The 15870-nt window shown below is 43.2% G+C and overlaps 1 protein-coding gene across 9 annotated transcripts in view; it reads left to right on the forward strand.

The window, feature by feature from the left end:
- Positions 1-15870, forward strand: part of FAM120B (family with sequence similarity 120 member B) — a 112498-nt gene that overhangs the window by 80784 nt on the left and 15844 nt on the right. For 6 of the 9 annotated variants that reach the window (XM_058435705.1, XM_058435703.1, XM_032162614.2 and 3 more), the window contains 2 exons: positions 9211-9417; positions 14381-14489. In XM_058435705.1, coding sequence (XP_058291688.1) covers positions 9211-9417; positions 14381-14489 — 316 coding nt within the window. The remainder of the gene's footprint in view (positions 1-9210; positions 9418-14380; positions 14490-15870) is intronic. The other 3 variants (XR_009212548.1, XM_058435706.1, XM_058435707.1) reach the window with 1 other exon arrangement.

Below are 15870 nucleotides of genomic sequence, written 5' to 3' on the forward strand. Positions count from 1 at the left end.
TATTTTGAATGACAGTGAAAATATTGTCCATAAAAAATATGTGGGATGAAGCTGAAAGCTGTTCTGAGAAGGAAATTTGTAGAATTAAATGAATATACTTTTTTAAAAAGTCAGTGATCTAAGTATACATCTCTATAAATTAATAAAAAATCAAACTCAGGGAGTGTGGTAGGTAGGAAGGAAATAGTAAAAGCAGGAATTAGTGAAATAGGAAATAAATGGAGAATAGAGAAAGGTTTTATTTACGTCATTTGCAGGAGTTCTCCCTCCTTGCTGGTGGGAATTCAAAGTGGTGCTGCCACTCTGGATGGCCGTGAGGCGGTTTCTTACAAAGCTAAACAGGTCTTAACACGCAGTCCAGTAGCTGCGCCCCTTGCTACGGCCACACCACAACCTGTACATAGAAGTTTCAGCAGCCCTATTCGTAACTACCAAAACTTGGAAGCAGCCAAGTTGTCCTTCAGTGGGTGATTAGATGAACGAACTGTAGTCCATCCAGACAGTGGAATGTTATTCAGTACTAAAAATAAGTCTATCAAGCTATGAAAAGACATGGAGGAAACTTAAATGCATGTTACTAAGTGACAGAAGCCAATCTGAAAAAGCTGCCTACTGTCTGATTCCAGCTATAGGAAGTCTGGAAAAGGGAGAACTATGGAAACAGTAGAAAGATGAGTGCTTGCCAGGGGCTCAGGGTAGGGAGGCTGAGCAGGCAGGCAGGAGGACTTCAGGGCAGTGTACCTGCTCCAGATGGTGCTCTTATGGTGGGTCCAGGTCATTACACATTTGTCCAAACTCGCAGAATGTACACCACCAAGAGTGAACCCTCGTGTCAACTGTGGTCTTGAGGGACATGTCAGTGTGGGTTCGTCGATTGTAACAAATGTGTCCTCCAGGGATTGGCGGGTGGAGGCACTGATCTGTAGAGAAGCAGAGGGTATGTGGGAAATCTCTGTACCTTCCTGTCAATTTTGCTGTGAACCTAAAACTGTTCTAAAAACATTAAGTTCTTTTTTTTAAGTTAATTTGAAAAGATGAATAAAACTGATAAACCTGTTACTAAATTGATCAAGAAAAGGAGAAAGCACAAATTGCCAGTATATGGCATGAAAAAGGGACATCTGTTTACATAGATAATGCAGACTAGAGAGATGAGGGAATATTTATACCAATACATTTGAAACTTCAAGTAAAATGTGTGCCATGAAGAGTAATTGTGTTAAAAAATTTCAGATAAAATGAACACGTTCCTTGAAAAATACAACCTAATAAGACTGAAGTATGAAGACGTAGAAAACTAGAAAACTTGAATGGTTCCATGTCTGCTGAAGACATTGAATCTGAAATGAAAACTCTGCCCACAAGGAAACCCCAGGATCAGAGGGCTTCCCTGTGAGTTTTTCCAGACGCCGAAGGAGGAACCAGCAGCTGTGCTACGCCCATTCTTCCAGAGAGCAGAAGAAGGAGGAAGGCTTTCCAACTGTTTCTATAAGTCCAGCAAAATCCTGATGCAAAAATCTAACAAAGACTCACAAGAAATGAAAATTTAGGCCAGTCTGTTTCATGAAAATAAAGCTTCCAAACAAAATATTAACAAATCAAATCCAGCAATATATAAAACCAATAATACATGATGACCAAGTTGGGTTTATTTTTGGAATGCAAGCTTGATTTAACATTTGAAAACCATTGTAAATAACAATGAATAAGAAAAAGGATATAGTGGATGCTAAAAAAAATACTTGATTAAATTCAGTACCTGTTCATGGCAGTCACCTTCAGGCTTCTATAGGAAATACACTTCTCACTAACACATCCTGTTAGTTAGCATCTGCTCAGCCCTGTGTACGTGTATAATGGTTGCTCTTTTTAAAAACGAGTGTTGTTTTGGATAATTTTGTACAGTAGAAAGTGTCGTACAGTACTATTTTAGGATAAAGTAGTGCTGTGCAACAAAAATCATTTTGATTAAACCTTAGATTAACTCTCGGATAATCTCAGTTCATGATAAATTTCTTACAGTGGTTAGCAAGCTTCTATTTTAGTAAGTGAAGCCTTAACTTCTTTTTTTTTTTAACTTATTTTTTAATTTTTTATTTTTATTATTATACTTTAGGTTTTAGGGTACATGTGCACAATGTGCAGGTTTGTTACATATGCATCCATGTGCCATGTTGTTTTTCTGCACCCATTAACTCGTCATTTAGCATTAGGTATATCTCCTAATGCTGTCCCTCCCCCCTCCCCCCACCCCACAACAGTCCCCGGAGTGTGATGTTCCCCTTCCTGTGTCCATGAGTTCTCATTGTTCAATTCCCACCTATGAGTGAGAACATGCGGTGTTTGGTTTTTGTCCTTGCAATAGTTTACTGAGAATGATGTTTTCCAGCTTCATCCATGTCCCTACAAAGGATATGAACTCATCATTTTTTATGGCTGCATAGTATTCCATGGTATATATGTGCCACATTTTCTTAATCCAGTCTATCATTGTTGGACATTTGGGTTGGTTCCAACTCTTTGCTATTGTGAATAGTGCCACAATAAACATACCTGTGCATGTGTCTTTATAGCAGCATGATTTATAGTCCTTTGGGTATATACCCAGTAATGGGATGGCTGGGTCAAATGGTATTTCTAGTTCTAGATCCCTGAGGAATCGCCACACTGACTTCCACAATGATTGAACTAGTTTACAGTCCCACCAACAGTGTAAAAGTGTTCCTATTTCTCCACATCCTCTCCAGCACCTGTTGTTTCCTGACTTTTTAATGATGGCCATTCTAACTGGTGTGAGATGGTATCTCACTGTGGTTTTGATTTGCATTTCTCTGATGGCCAGTGATGATGAGCATTTTTTCATGTGTTTTTTGGCTGCATAAATGTCTTCTTTTGAGAAGTGTCTGTTCATGTCCTTTGCCCACTTTTTGATGGGGTTGTTTATTTTTTTCTTGTAAATTTGTTTGAGTTCAATGTAGATTCTGGATATTAGCCCTTTGTCAGATGAGTAGGTTGCAAAAATTTTCTCCCATTCTGTAGGTTGCCTGTTCACTCTGATGGTAGTTTCTTTTGCTGTGCAGAAGCTCTTTAGTTTAATTAGATCCCATTTGTCAATTTTGGCTTTTGTTGCCATTGCTTTTGGTGTTTTAGACATGAAGTCCTTGCCCACGCCTATGTCCTGAATGGTATTGCCTAGGTTTTCTTGTAGGATTTTGATGGTTTTAGGTCTAACATTTAAGTCTTTAATCCATCTTGAATTAATTTTTGCATAAGGTGTAAGGAAGGGATCCAGTTTCAGCTTTCTACATAGGGCTAGCCAGTTTTCCCAGCACCATTTATTAAATAGGGAATCCTTTCCTCACCTCATTTCTTGTTTTTGTCAGGTTTCTCAAAGATCAGATAGTTGTAGATATGCGGCATCATTTCTGAGGGCTCTGTTCTGTTCCATTGATCTATGTCTCTGTTGTGGTACCAGTACCATGCTGTTTTGGTTACTGTAGCCTTGTAGTATAGTTTGAAGTCAGGTAGCGTGATGCCTTCAGCTTTGTTCTTTTGGCTTAGGATTGACTTGGCGATGCGGGCTCTTTTTTGGTTCCATATGAACTTTAAAGTAGTTTTTTCCAATTCTGTGAAGAAAGTCATTGGTAGCTTGATGGGGATGGCATTGAATCTATAAATTACCTTGGGCAGTATGGCCATTTTCACTATATTGATTCTTCCAACCCATGAGCATGGAATGTTCTTCCATTTGTTTGTATCCTCTTTTATTTCATTGAGCAGTGGTTTGTAGTTCTCCTTGAAGAGGTCCTTCACATCCCTTGTAAGTTGGATTCCTAGGTATTTTATTCTCTTTGAAGCAATTGTGAATGGGAGTTCACTCATGATTTGGCTCTCTGTTTGTCTGTGATTGGTGTACAAGAATGCTTGTGATTTTTGTACATTGATTTTGTATCCTGAGACTTTGCTGAAGTTGCTACTCAGCTTAAGGAGATTTTGGGCTGAGACGATGGGGTTTTCTAGATATACAATCATGTCATCTGCAAACAGGGACAATTTGACTTCCTCTTTTCCTAATTGAATACCCTTCATTTCCTTCTCCTGCCTGATTGCTCTGGCCAGAACTTCCAACACTATGTTGAATAGGAGTGGTGAGAGAGGGCATCCCTGTCTTGTGCCAGTTTTCAAAGGGAATGCTTCCAGTTTTTGCCCATTCAGTATGATATTGGCTGTGGGTTTGTCATAGATAGCTCTTATTATTTTGAGGTACGTTCCATCAGTTTATTGAGAGTTTTTAGCATGAAGTGTTGTTGAATTTTGTCAAAGGCCTTTTCTGCATCTATTGAGATAATCATGTGGTTTTTGTCTTTGGTTCTGTTTATATGCTGGATTACATTTATTGATTTGCATATGTTGAACCAGCCTTGCATCCCAGGGATGAAGCCCACTTGATCATGGTGTATAAGCTTTTTGATGTGCTGCTGGATTTGATTTGCCAGTATTTTATTGAGGATTTTTGCATCAGTGTTCATCAAGGATATTGGTCTGAAATTCTCTTTTTTGGTTATGTCTCTGCCAGGCTTTGGTATCAGGACGATGCTGGCTTCATAAAATGTGTTAGGAAGGATTCTCTCTTTTTCTATCGATTGGAATAGTTTCAGAAGGAATGGTACCAGTTCCTCCTTCTACCTCTGGTAGAATTCGGCTGTGAATCCTATCAGGTCCTGGACTCTTTTTGGTTGGTAAGCTATTCATTATTGCCACAATTTCAGAACCTGTTATTGGTCTATTCAGAGATTCAACTTCTTCCTGATTTAGTCTTGGGAGGGTGTATTTGTCGAGGAATTTATCCAGTTCTTCTAGATTTTCTAGTTTATTTGCATAGAGGTGTTTGTAGTATTCTCTGATGGTAGATTGTATTTCTGTGGGATCAGTGGTGATATCCCCTTTTTCATTTTTTATTGCATCTATTTGATTCTTCTCTCTTTTCTTCTTTATTAGTCTTGCTAGCGGTCTATCAATTTTGTTGATCTTTTCAAAAAACCAGCTCCTGGATTCATTAATTTTTTAAAGGGTTTTTTGTGTCTCTATTTCCTTCAGTTCTGCTCTGATTTTAGTTATTTCTAGCCTTCTGCTAGCTTTTGAATGTGTTTGCTCTTGCTTTTCTAGTTCTTTTAATTGTGATGTTAGGGTGTCAATTTTGGATCTTTCCTGCTTTCTCTTGTGGGCATTTAGTGCTATAAATTTCCCTCTACGTACTGCCTTGAATGTGTCCCAGAGATTCTGGTATGTTGTGTCTTTGTTCTCATTGGTTTCAAAGAACATCTTTATTTCTGCCTTCATTTCATTATGTACCCAATAGTCATTCAGGAGCAGGTTGTTCAGTTTCCATGTAGTTGAGCGGTTTTGAGTGAGTTTCTTAATCCTGAGTTCTAGTTTGATTGCACTGTGGTCTGAGAGACAGTTTGTTATAATTTCTGTTCTTTTACATTTGCTGAGGAGAGCTTTACTTCCAACTATGTGGTCAATTTTGGAATAGGTGTGGTGTGGTGCTGAAAAAAATGTATATTCTGTTGATTTGGGGTGGAGAGTTCTGTAGATGTCTATTAGGTCCACTTTGTGCAGAGCTGAGTTCAATTCTGGGATATCCTTGTTAACTTTCTGTCTCGTTGATCTGTCTAATGTTGACAGTGGGGTGTTAAAATCTCCCATTATTATTGTGTGGGAGTCTAAGTCCCTTTGTAGGTCACTCAGGACTTGCTTTATGAATCTGGGTGCTCCTGTGTTAGGTGCATATATATTTAGGATAGTTAGCTCTTCTTGTTGAATTGATCCCTTTACCATTATGTAATGGCCTTCTTTGTCTTTTTTGATCTTTGTTGGTTTAAAGTCTATTTTATCAGAGACTAGGATTGCAACCCCTGCCTTTTTTTGTTTTCCATTTACTTGATAGATCTTCCTCCATCCCTTTATTTTGAGTCTATGTGTGTCTCTGCATGTGAGATGGGTTTCCTGAATACAGCACACTGATGGGTCCTGACTCCTTATCCAGTTTGCCAGTCTGTGTCTTTTAATTGGAGCATTTAGCCCATTTACATTTAAAGTTAATATTGTTATGTGTGAATCTGATCCTGTCATTATGATGTTAGTTGGTTATTTTGCTCGTTAGTTGATGCAGTTTCTTCCTGGCTTCGATGGTCTTTACGGTTTGGCATGTTTTTGCAGGGGCTGGTACCGGTTGTTCCTTTCCACGTTTAGTGCTTCCTTCAGGAGCTCTTTTAGGGCAGGCCTGGTGGTAACAAAATCACTCAGCGTTTGCTTGTCTGTAAAGTATTTTATTTCTCCTTCACTTATGAAGCTTAGTTTGGCTGGATATGAAATTCTGGCTTGAAAATTCTTTTCTTTAAGAATGTTGAATATCGGCCCCCACTCTCTTCTGGCTTGTAGAATTTCTGCCGAGAGATCAGCTGTTAGTCTGATGGGCTTCCCTTTGTGGGTAACCCGACCTTTCTCTCTGGCTGCCCTTAACATTTTTTCCTTCATTTCAACATTGGTGAATCTGACAATTATGTGTCTTGGAGTTGCTCTTCTCCAGGAGTATCTTTGTGGCGTTCTCTGTATTTCCTGAATCTGAATGTTGGCCTGCCTTGCTAGATTGGGGAAGTTCTCCTGGATAATATCTTGCAGAGTGTTTTCCAACTTGGTTCCATTCTCCCCGTCATTTTCAGGTACACCAATCAGACGTAGGTTTGGTCTTTTCACATAGTTCCAAATTTCTTAGAGGCTTTGTTCATTTCTTTTTATTCTTTTTTCTCTAAACTTTCCTTCTCGCTTCATTTCATTCATTTCATCTTCTATCAGCGATACCCTTTCTTCCAGTTGATCGCATCGGCTACCGAGGCTTCTGCAATCTTCGCGTAGTTCTCGATACTTGGCTTTCAGCTCCATCAGCTCCTTTAAGCCCTTCTCTCCATTGGTTATTCTAGTTATCCATTCGTCTAATTTTTTTTCAAAGTTTTTAACTTCTTTGCTATTGTTTTGAATTTCCTCCTGTAGCTCGGAGTAGTTTGATCGTCTGAAGCCTTCTTCTCTCAACTCGTCAAAGTCATCCTCCGTCCAGCTTTGTTCCGTTGCTGGTGAGGAACTGCGTTCCTTTGGAGGAGGAGAGGTGCTCTGCTTTTTAGAGTTTCCAGTTTTTCTGCTCTGTTTTTTCCCCATCTTTGTGGTTTTATCTACTTTTGGTCTTTGATGATGGTGATGTACAGATGGGTTTTTGCTGTGTATGTCCTTTCTGTTTGTTAGTTTTCCTTCTACCAGACAGGACCCTCAGCTGCAGGTCTGTTGGAGTTCACTAAAGGTCCACTCCAGACCATGTTTGGCTGGGTGTCAGCAGTGGTGGCTGCAGAACAGCGGATTTTCGTGAGACCACAAATTCAGCTGTCTGATAGTTCCTCTGGAAGTTTTGTCTCAGAGGAGTACCCAGCTGAGTGAGGTGTCAGTCTGTCCCTACTGGGGGGTGCCTCCCAGTTAGGCTGCTCGGGGGTGAGGGACCCACTTTAAGAGGCAGTCTGTCCGTTCTCAGATCTCCAGCTGCGTGCTGGGAGAACCACTACTCTCTTCAAAGCTGTCAGTCAGACAGGGACATTTAAGTCTGCAGAGATTCCTGCTGAAATTTTTGTCTGTGCCCTGCCCCCAGAGGTGGAACCTACAGAGGCAGGCAGGCCTCTTTGAGCTGTGGTGGGCTCCACCCAGTTCCAGCTTCCTGGTTGCTTTGTTTACCTAAGCAAGCCTGGGCAATGGCGGGTGCCCCTCCCCCAGCCTCGCTGCCGCCTTGCAGTTTGATCTCAGACTGCTGTGCTAGCAATCAGCGAGACTCCGTGGGCATAGGACCCTCCGAGCCAGGTGCGGGACACAATCTCCTAGTGTGCCGTTTTCCAGGCCCGTTGGAAAAACGCAGTATTAGGGTGGGACTGACCCGATTTTCCAGGTGCCGTCTGTTACCCCTTTCTTTGACTAGGAAAGGGAACTCCCTGACCCCTTGTGCTTCCCGAGTGAGGCAATGCCTCGCCCTGCTTCGGCTCGCGCACAGTGCGCTTCACCGACTGTCCTGCACCCACTGTTTGACACTGCCTAGTGAGATGAAACGGGTACCTCAAACAGAAATGCAGAAATCACCCGTCTTCTGTGTTGCTCAGGCTGGGAGCTGTAGACCGGAGCTGTGCCTATTTGGCCATCTTGGCTCCCAGCCTTAACTTCTAAAGGGGATAAAATATCTGTTACTTTTTTCCTAATTTATTTCAGTTTTATTTAAAATAGCTCTTGGTTAATTTGAGCTACATAGATAAGCCAGACAATGACGGATTCAGTTTCACGTACCTCATTTATGGACTCATGTGGACACTCGCTAGATATCGGTATCACTTTCCATGGAGCCAGTGTCAGCCAGGAGGTAGAGAGTATCTCGTGCAGCATCCTCGCTAATGCAGGAACCCTCTACAGCATCTTAGGATAGCTTCCCCGTTTGAGAACAGAATGTTGGACATCAAGGTAAACTTGACAGTGAAAAGAAATATTTCATATCGGTATGGTCTTAATTTGCAAAGATTATCAGCCTATCAACCTAGTGAGATACATAAGCCATTTTATTCTTAAATGATAAGTGTTCATTTAAAGTTAGATCTTTCATAACAAATACTCATAATTACAACAATTACGATTTTTAAATACAATAAACTTAATAGTGTCTAAAATGATACTCTCTTGGCTTCCCTGTCTGTCCCTTTGCCTTTGAAGAAAGTTGTTCAGGAAAGAATGCATCCAGAAGTGAATGATCATGTGAGCTTTTTCCTAGTGGATCAAAGTTTTCACCATTTCTATTCTCAGCATAGAGGTTCCTGGGAGGCAAGAGACACTGTGCTCACTGCCTGTGTATGTGGAGCAGGCCTGAGGAAGTGTCTGAAGTTGGAGTGGGTGGGTGGATGGATGAAGACACACTCTTACTGAGGAGGCACCCTCATTTCTGTCAGCTGAGGTTGTTCCAAGGCCTCTAATCAGTAGAGCTGGTGAAGCTCAGCTTTGAGATGCAGCTGTGGTGATGCTGTCCAGTTACTGAGCAAGCATCCGTTCTGAGCAGAGTAACTGCAGTGCTGAGATCTGTTTCCCGCATGTGTGACTCCTGTCTTACATTTTTGGTGTGTGTTCTGGTCTCCACAGCCTGATTACATCAACCCCAGAGCCGTGCAGCTGGGCTCCCTTCTCGTCCGCGGCCTCACCACTCTGGTTTTAGTCAACAGCGCGTGTGGCTTCCCCTGGAAGACGAGCGATTTCATGCCCTGGAATGTATTTGATGGGAAGCTTTTTCATCAGAAGTACTTGCAATCTGAAAAGGGTTATGCTGTGGAGGTTCTTTTAGAACAAAATGTGAGTTCACAGACACCTACCTTTCACCAGAAACATCCCTGTAGCTCCAGGCTACACAAAAAACATGAAGTCGGCTGTTGCATTTTTCAAATTAATGCTTTCCAAATAAAGGATTCCGTTAAACCAGGAACACATGATTTGAAGCATCAGGCTTCTGCATCAACATAGCTAATACAAGCTGAATATCCCTTATCTGAAATACTTAGGACCAGAAGTGTTTTGGATTTTGAATGTTTTTGGAATTTTGGAATGTTTGCCTATACAGTTGATCCTTGAACAATGCAAGGGTTAAGGGCTCCAAATCCTTCTGCAGTGGAAAACCTGTATATAATTTTTGACTCCGCCAAAATGTTACTACAAAGAGCCTACTGTTGACCAGAAGCCTTAACCAATAACATAAGCAGTCAGTTAACACATCATTTGTATTATATATATATTATATACTGTATTCTTACAATAAAGTAAGTGAGCTAGAGAAAAGAAAATGTGATTAAGAAAATCATAAGAGAGAACTATATTTACTGTCCATTAAATGGAGGTGATCATCATCACATTGAGTGGGCTGAGGAAAAGGAGGAAGAGGGGTGGGTCTTGCTGCCTCAGGCGTGGCAGAGGCAGAAGAAAATTCGAGTGTAAGTGATCTATGCAGTTCAAACCCATGTTGTTCAAGGCTCAGCTGTACATACGTAGTGAGATATCTTGGGGCTGACACCCAAATCTAAACACAAAATTCATGTATGTCTCATATACTCCTTATACAATAGCCCGAAGGTAATTTTATACAATATTGTTAATGACGTGCATGGAACGGTGTTTTCACTGCATCCATCACATGAGACCAGGTGTGGAATTTTCCACTTATAGCAGTTTTAGATTTTGGATTTTCAGATTAGGAGTGCTCAACCTGTAGCTTCTTCCAGAATTCTTAAAAAGGGTTCAGGACTCCCAAACTTAGGCTTAGGTAGGGCGAGCAGCATCACACCCAGTCTGACACATTTTTAATTTGTGAAGTGCTTTTTACTCCTCTCCCCATTTCTCACACACACATGCACACACATATATGTAATACACATACTTTTTATTTTGAGGCAGGGTCTTGCTCTGTTGCCCAGCCTGGAGTACAGTGGTGCAGTCTCCACTGACTGCAAAATTCCACCCCTTGGGCTCAAGTGATCCTCCCTCCTCAGGCTTCTGAGTAGCCAGGACCACAGGTGCGCATCACCATGCCCAGCTAATTTTTTTTTTTTTTATGTTCTCAAACAGCTGCCCTTTATTGAACACCTACTATGTACCACACATTTTTTTATATATGGCGGGGCAAGATTCATCCAGATAGGAATGTTTCCAGCCTTCTGTGAATATGCTGAAAACAACTGCACACTTTAATACGGTGAATTTTATGGTATGTGAATTTTATCTCAGTAAAGCTGTCATTTTTTAAAAGAAATACCAAGTCTTTTTTTTTGAAATATACTTAATATATTTTAACATGTCATCAATACAAAATCATTAACAAAATATTTTGCATTTTTCTTACTGTCTTCAAAATCCAGCGTGAATTTTATACCTAAAGATTTTCAATTTGAATGCTAAATTTCCTTTGGAACTTAATTTGCATTTAGATTTTATAAATTTTACAATTGACAATGTAGACTTATATACTCAAGTTTTTCCAAACACACTTAAATGTTGCCCAATATTTGAATGGTGTGTCAGTTTTTAAATTTAAATTGATAAAAATTAAAGTTAAAAGTTCAGTTCCTCAATCACGCCCACCAGACATGGCCAGTGGTTACCACTGTGGACAGTGCAGGCTGCACTGCTTCTCAACCAAGGGGGAATGACTTGCCAGACACGCCCTTGTTGGATTATGATAGATGTCCACAAAATATGTTTATTATCAGGATTTAAAAAGGAAGAATTTCTCGTTCTAAACCAACTGCAAGTAAAACACGGTATAGAGAAGGAGAAATTCTTGACACCAGAAGGAGTAAATGCTCAGCACATTATTGTTTTTGGCTAAGTTACTAAAACAAGAGTATTGTTCTTTTTTTTTTTTTTTTTAATTTTTTTTTTGCACCCAAAACAAACATTTTCTAAAAATACATACAAACAAAAAGATGCATATCAAACGTATTAGGAAGGTTGCACATGGTAAGACGGGGAATAGAAATGGGGGGTGGGAATTAAAGAAAATAAATGAGAGAGGGACTTTGTATGGATCAATGATAATAACTCAATCCTCTATTTGACAAAGAAGAAGGAGAAGGAAGAGGAAGAAAAAGAAAGTGGGATAAAGGATCAGAAAGGGAGGAAAATAGAAAAAATTAGAGTATGACTCCAGGGTAGACCTGTTTTGTTGTCGCTGGGTTGGTTGGTTGGTTTGTCTGTTGTATTTTTCATAGGTTTCGCCATGTTGGCCAGGCTGGTGTCGAACTCCCAGCCTCAAGTGATCAACCCGCCTCGGTCTCCCAGAGTGCTGGGACCACAGGCGTGTGCCACCACGTCCAGCCCCCACATTGCGTCTGGCCTCCGTGGTAGACCTCCCAGACGGGGCGGCCGGGCAGAGGCACTCCCCATATCCCAGACGGGGCGGCCGGGCAGAGGCGCCCCCCACTTCCCAGACGGGGCATCCGGGCATAGGCGCTCCTCACTTCCCAGACGGGGCGGCCGGGCAGAGGCGCCCCCCACTTCCCAGACGGGGCATCCGGGCATAGGCGCTCCTCACTTCCCAGACGGGGCGGCCTGGCAGAGGCGCTCCTCACTTCCCAGAAGGGGCAGCCGCGCAGAGACGCTCCTCACCTCCCAGACGGGGCGGCCGGGCAGAGACGCTCCTCACTTCTTCCCAGACGGGGTGGCCGGGCAGAGGCGCTCCTCACTTCCCAGACGGGGCGGCCGGGCAGAGGCGCTCCTCACTTCCCAGACGGGGCGGCCGGGCAGAGGTGCTCCTCACCTCCCAGACAGGGCGGCCGGGCAGAGATGCTCCTCACTTCTTCCCAGACGGGGCGGCCGGGCAGAGGCGCTCCTCACTTCTTCCCAGATGGGGCGGCCGGGCAGACTTCCAGACGGGGCAGCCGCGCAGAATCGCTTCTCACCTCCCAGACGGGGTGGCCGGGCAGAGACGCTCCTCACCTCTTCCCAGACGGGCGCGGCCGGGCGGACAATGGGCGGCCGGGCAGAGGCGCTCCTCACATCCCAGACGATGGGCGGCCGGGCAGAAACCCTCCCCACCTCCCGGACCGGGCGGTGGCCGGGCAGAGGCTGCAATCCCAGCACCCTGGGAGGCCAAGGCAGGCGGCTGGGAGGCAGAGGCTGCAGCGAGCCAAGACCACGCCACCGCACTCCAGCCTGGGCAACACGGAGCACCGAGTGAGCGAGACCCCATCTGCAGTCCCAGCACCTCAGGAGGCCAAGGCAGTCAGACCACTCGAGGCTAGGAGCTGGAAACCAGCCTGGCCAACATGGCGAAACCGCGCCTCCAGCCAAAGGAGAAAAACAAGGGCGAGGTGGTGGCGCAGGAGAATCACCGGAGCCAGAGGCAGGGAGTCTGCAGTGAGCCGAGTACACTCCATCCTGGGCAACAGAGGGCAGGAAAAGGGAAGGAAGGAAGGAGGGAAGGATGGAGGGAGGGAGGAAGGAAGGAAGGTAGGTAGGTCCCAGCTAATTTTGGTATTTTCTGTAGAGATGAGGTTTTTCCATGTTGCCCAGGCTGGTCTTGAACTCCTGGGCTCAAAGTGATCCGCCTACCTCAGCCTCCCAAAGTACTGGGATTACAGGCATGAGCCACCACGACCAGCCCCTCTCCTCATTTTTTAATGAGGAACTAATACTCCCTGCAAAAGTGCCCCCACAGATATCAGACTAATCTGATAGGTGTAGTTATGATTTATTACTTGAAAATACTCCCCAAAGGCTGCCAGTTTAGTTGGGGACGCTGGCTGCTGTCCAGCTTAATAAATAAAATCGCTACATGACTCCTGGAAGATTTCCAAATAAGGCCTCAAGCCAAGCTCATTTGGAATGTGTTTTAATACCCGCAGGGATGAGAAAAGCGGTGTGATCCGTGAGAGAGCATACCGGTCTGTCACGATAAAGCACTCCAAGCTTTCATAGCAGAGAGAACACATTTGATAATGTGTTGCCATCACTGTTCCTCGCATACACACACACACACAGACTCCAGAGTGGCATAGGACTGCAAGTATTTAGAACTTGGAAGCAGCCTGAATTTTATAGAGAACAAAAGCAGAATAAGAGGAGAAATATGCTTCTAATAAGCCAATAAGTATTGGAAAGTAGACTATAGAAATGAAAGGTAAAGTAGCCTTATTGGACCATAGCATGTAAGTCATCCATCAAGGATCTTTTCCTTTCTTTATCCAGAGTCTCCTGACCAAGTTCCAAGTGATTATAGGTTCTAGTTTGGGAAAAAAAAAAAAAAGTTTAGGATAGAATATTCAATAATAAAACAGGAAGCTTGAAGGAACGGTTGAATGTTCCATGTTCCATTTCTTGATCTGCTGATGTTGTTTTGTTTTTGTTTTTGTTTTTTTTTCTGACGTTGGCATTTCTGCTGAATGTTCTTATAATTAAGAATTGAAAGATTAAAATATATTAAATCCAAACACTTTTTAAGGTAAGATTGTGTGGTAATCACCTAAATTGTCATCATAGGACTTGAAGATTCTTTTTTAGAAATCGTTGTTTAACCCACAGAAGCTGTTTGGTGTTATTTTTCTGGGGGATCTAGGAGACTATGTTCTCGAAGACCCTCTTGGGATGTGGTCATGCTGAAGGAGAACTGTGCTGCGGTTCGTGCCTGGGAGGAGGGTGCAGCCACCATTGCTGCCTTGCCTGGGGAACAGCGTGGGAGGGTGTCCCCTAAGCTTCCTTCCAGCCACATCTGGCCCTGCTCTGCCACATCTGGCCCCTCACATCTCATTTGCATCTGGTCTGTTTGCAGAGATCTCGGCTCACCAAATTCCACAACCTGAAGGCAGTCGTCTGCAAGGCCTGCATGAAGGAGAACAGACGCATCACTGGCCGAGCCCACTGGGGCTCACACCACGCAGGTGGGAAAGGACCAGGTGCCTCGAGAAGCCCCACAAGCGTAGAGCCTAACTGCTTCCTGAGTCTTGTTGGTCAATGAATTCTAAGAAGAGGCTGATACAATTGGATGAACAGAATAGAATTTAAATGATAGGGCCGGGTGTGGTGGCTCACGCCTGTAATCTCAGCACTTTGGGAGGCTGAGGCAGGCAGATCACTTGAGGTCAGGAGTTCAAGACCAGCCTGGCCCACATGGCGAAATCCCGTCTCTACTAAAAATACAAAAATGAGCCAGGCGTGTTGGTGGGCGCCTGTAATCCCAGCTACTTGGGAGGCTGAGGAAGGAGGATCACTTGAACCTGGAAGGTGGAGGTTGCAGTGAGCCAAGATCACGCCACTGCACTCCAGCCTGGGTGACAGACTGAGACTCCATCTCAAAAAAAAAAGTATTAAAGTGATAGATCTCTACCCAGTGGTTTAAATTCTGGTCCCAGCAGGAACATTTCTCAGGATTCACTCATTAATTAAATAATGAAGAACTCTTTCTCTGTGTGTGTAAACTCCTTTCTAGGGTTCCCCAAAGTGGAACGGCTCCTTAGGTAATGTTTGTTTATTTGACAAGAGTTTAGGTTTATTTTTTCTTATAATAAAAGTATTATAAAAAGTGAGTATAAAGAAAGTAATTAAAAAAGAAATATACATGGCCTCTAATTCTCACATAAAGATAACAACGTGGGCTTCTGCTGAGGTTTTCTGTGTTTGGATCTCATTGTGAGTACACTCCATGCAGTTTGCATCCTGCTTTCCCACTTAGCACTTAACTTAGGGTGTTAACACCATTCTTTTTTGGGACGGATCCCCTGCCCCAGTGGATCATGGCCACTCGGCTCACTGCAACTCCTCCGGTTCACCCATTCTCTGCCTCACCTCAGATACTGGGATACAGGCACCCCCACCACCCCGGCTAATTTTTGTATTTTATAGAGACGGGTTTCACCGGGTCTTGACTCTGACCATGATCCCCCCCGGCCTCCAAATCTGGATACAAGTGACCACCCCCCGGCCACCATTTGAATCTTCCACCACTAGATAGCTGTTACCCCGTTTGGAGCTCTGAAGATGTTTCCTTTTTTTTCTCATTACTCCTAATGCTTTTATGTGTATTATTATTATTTTCTTAAAACAGAATATCATTGTCTGTGGAATCATAGATTGAAATGTAGTCAATTTTACGTAAATGATCACTGAATACCTTCTCCAGCAGTGAGCAAGAGTTTCCGTTTCAGGGTACCCTTGACACTTATAAAAGTCTGGGGTGAGTCAGACTTTTTGGTTTTTTGAGATGGAGTTTCGCTCTTGTTGCCCAGGCTGGAGTGCAGTGGCTCGATCTCGGCTCACCGCAAC

This window comes from Hylobates moloch, unplaced genomic scaffold (assembly GCF_009828535.3).
Source record: "Hylobates moloch isolate HMO894 unplaced genomic scaffold, HMol_V3 SCAFFOLD_2, whole genome shotgun sequence".
Classification (NCBI taxonomy): Eukaryota; Metazoa; Chordata; class Mammalia; order Primates; family Hylobatidae; genus Hylobates; species Hylobates moloch.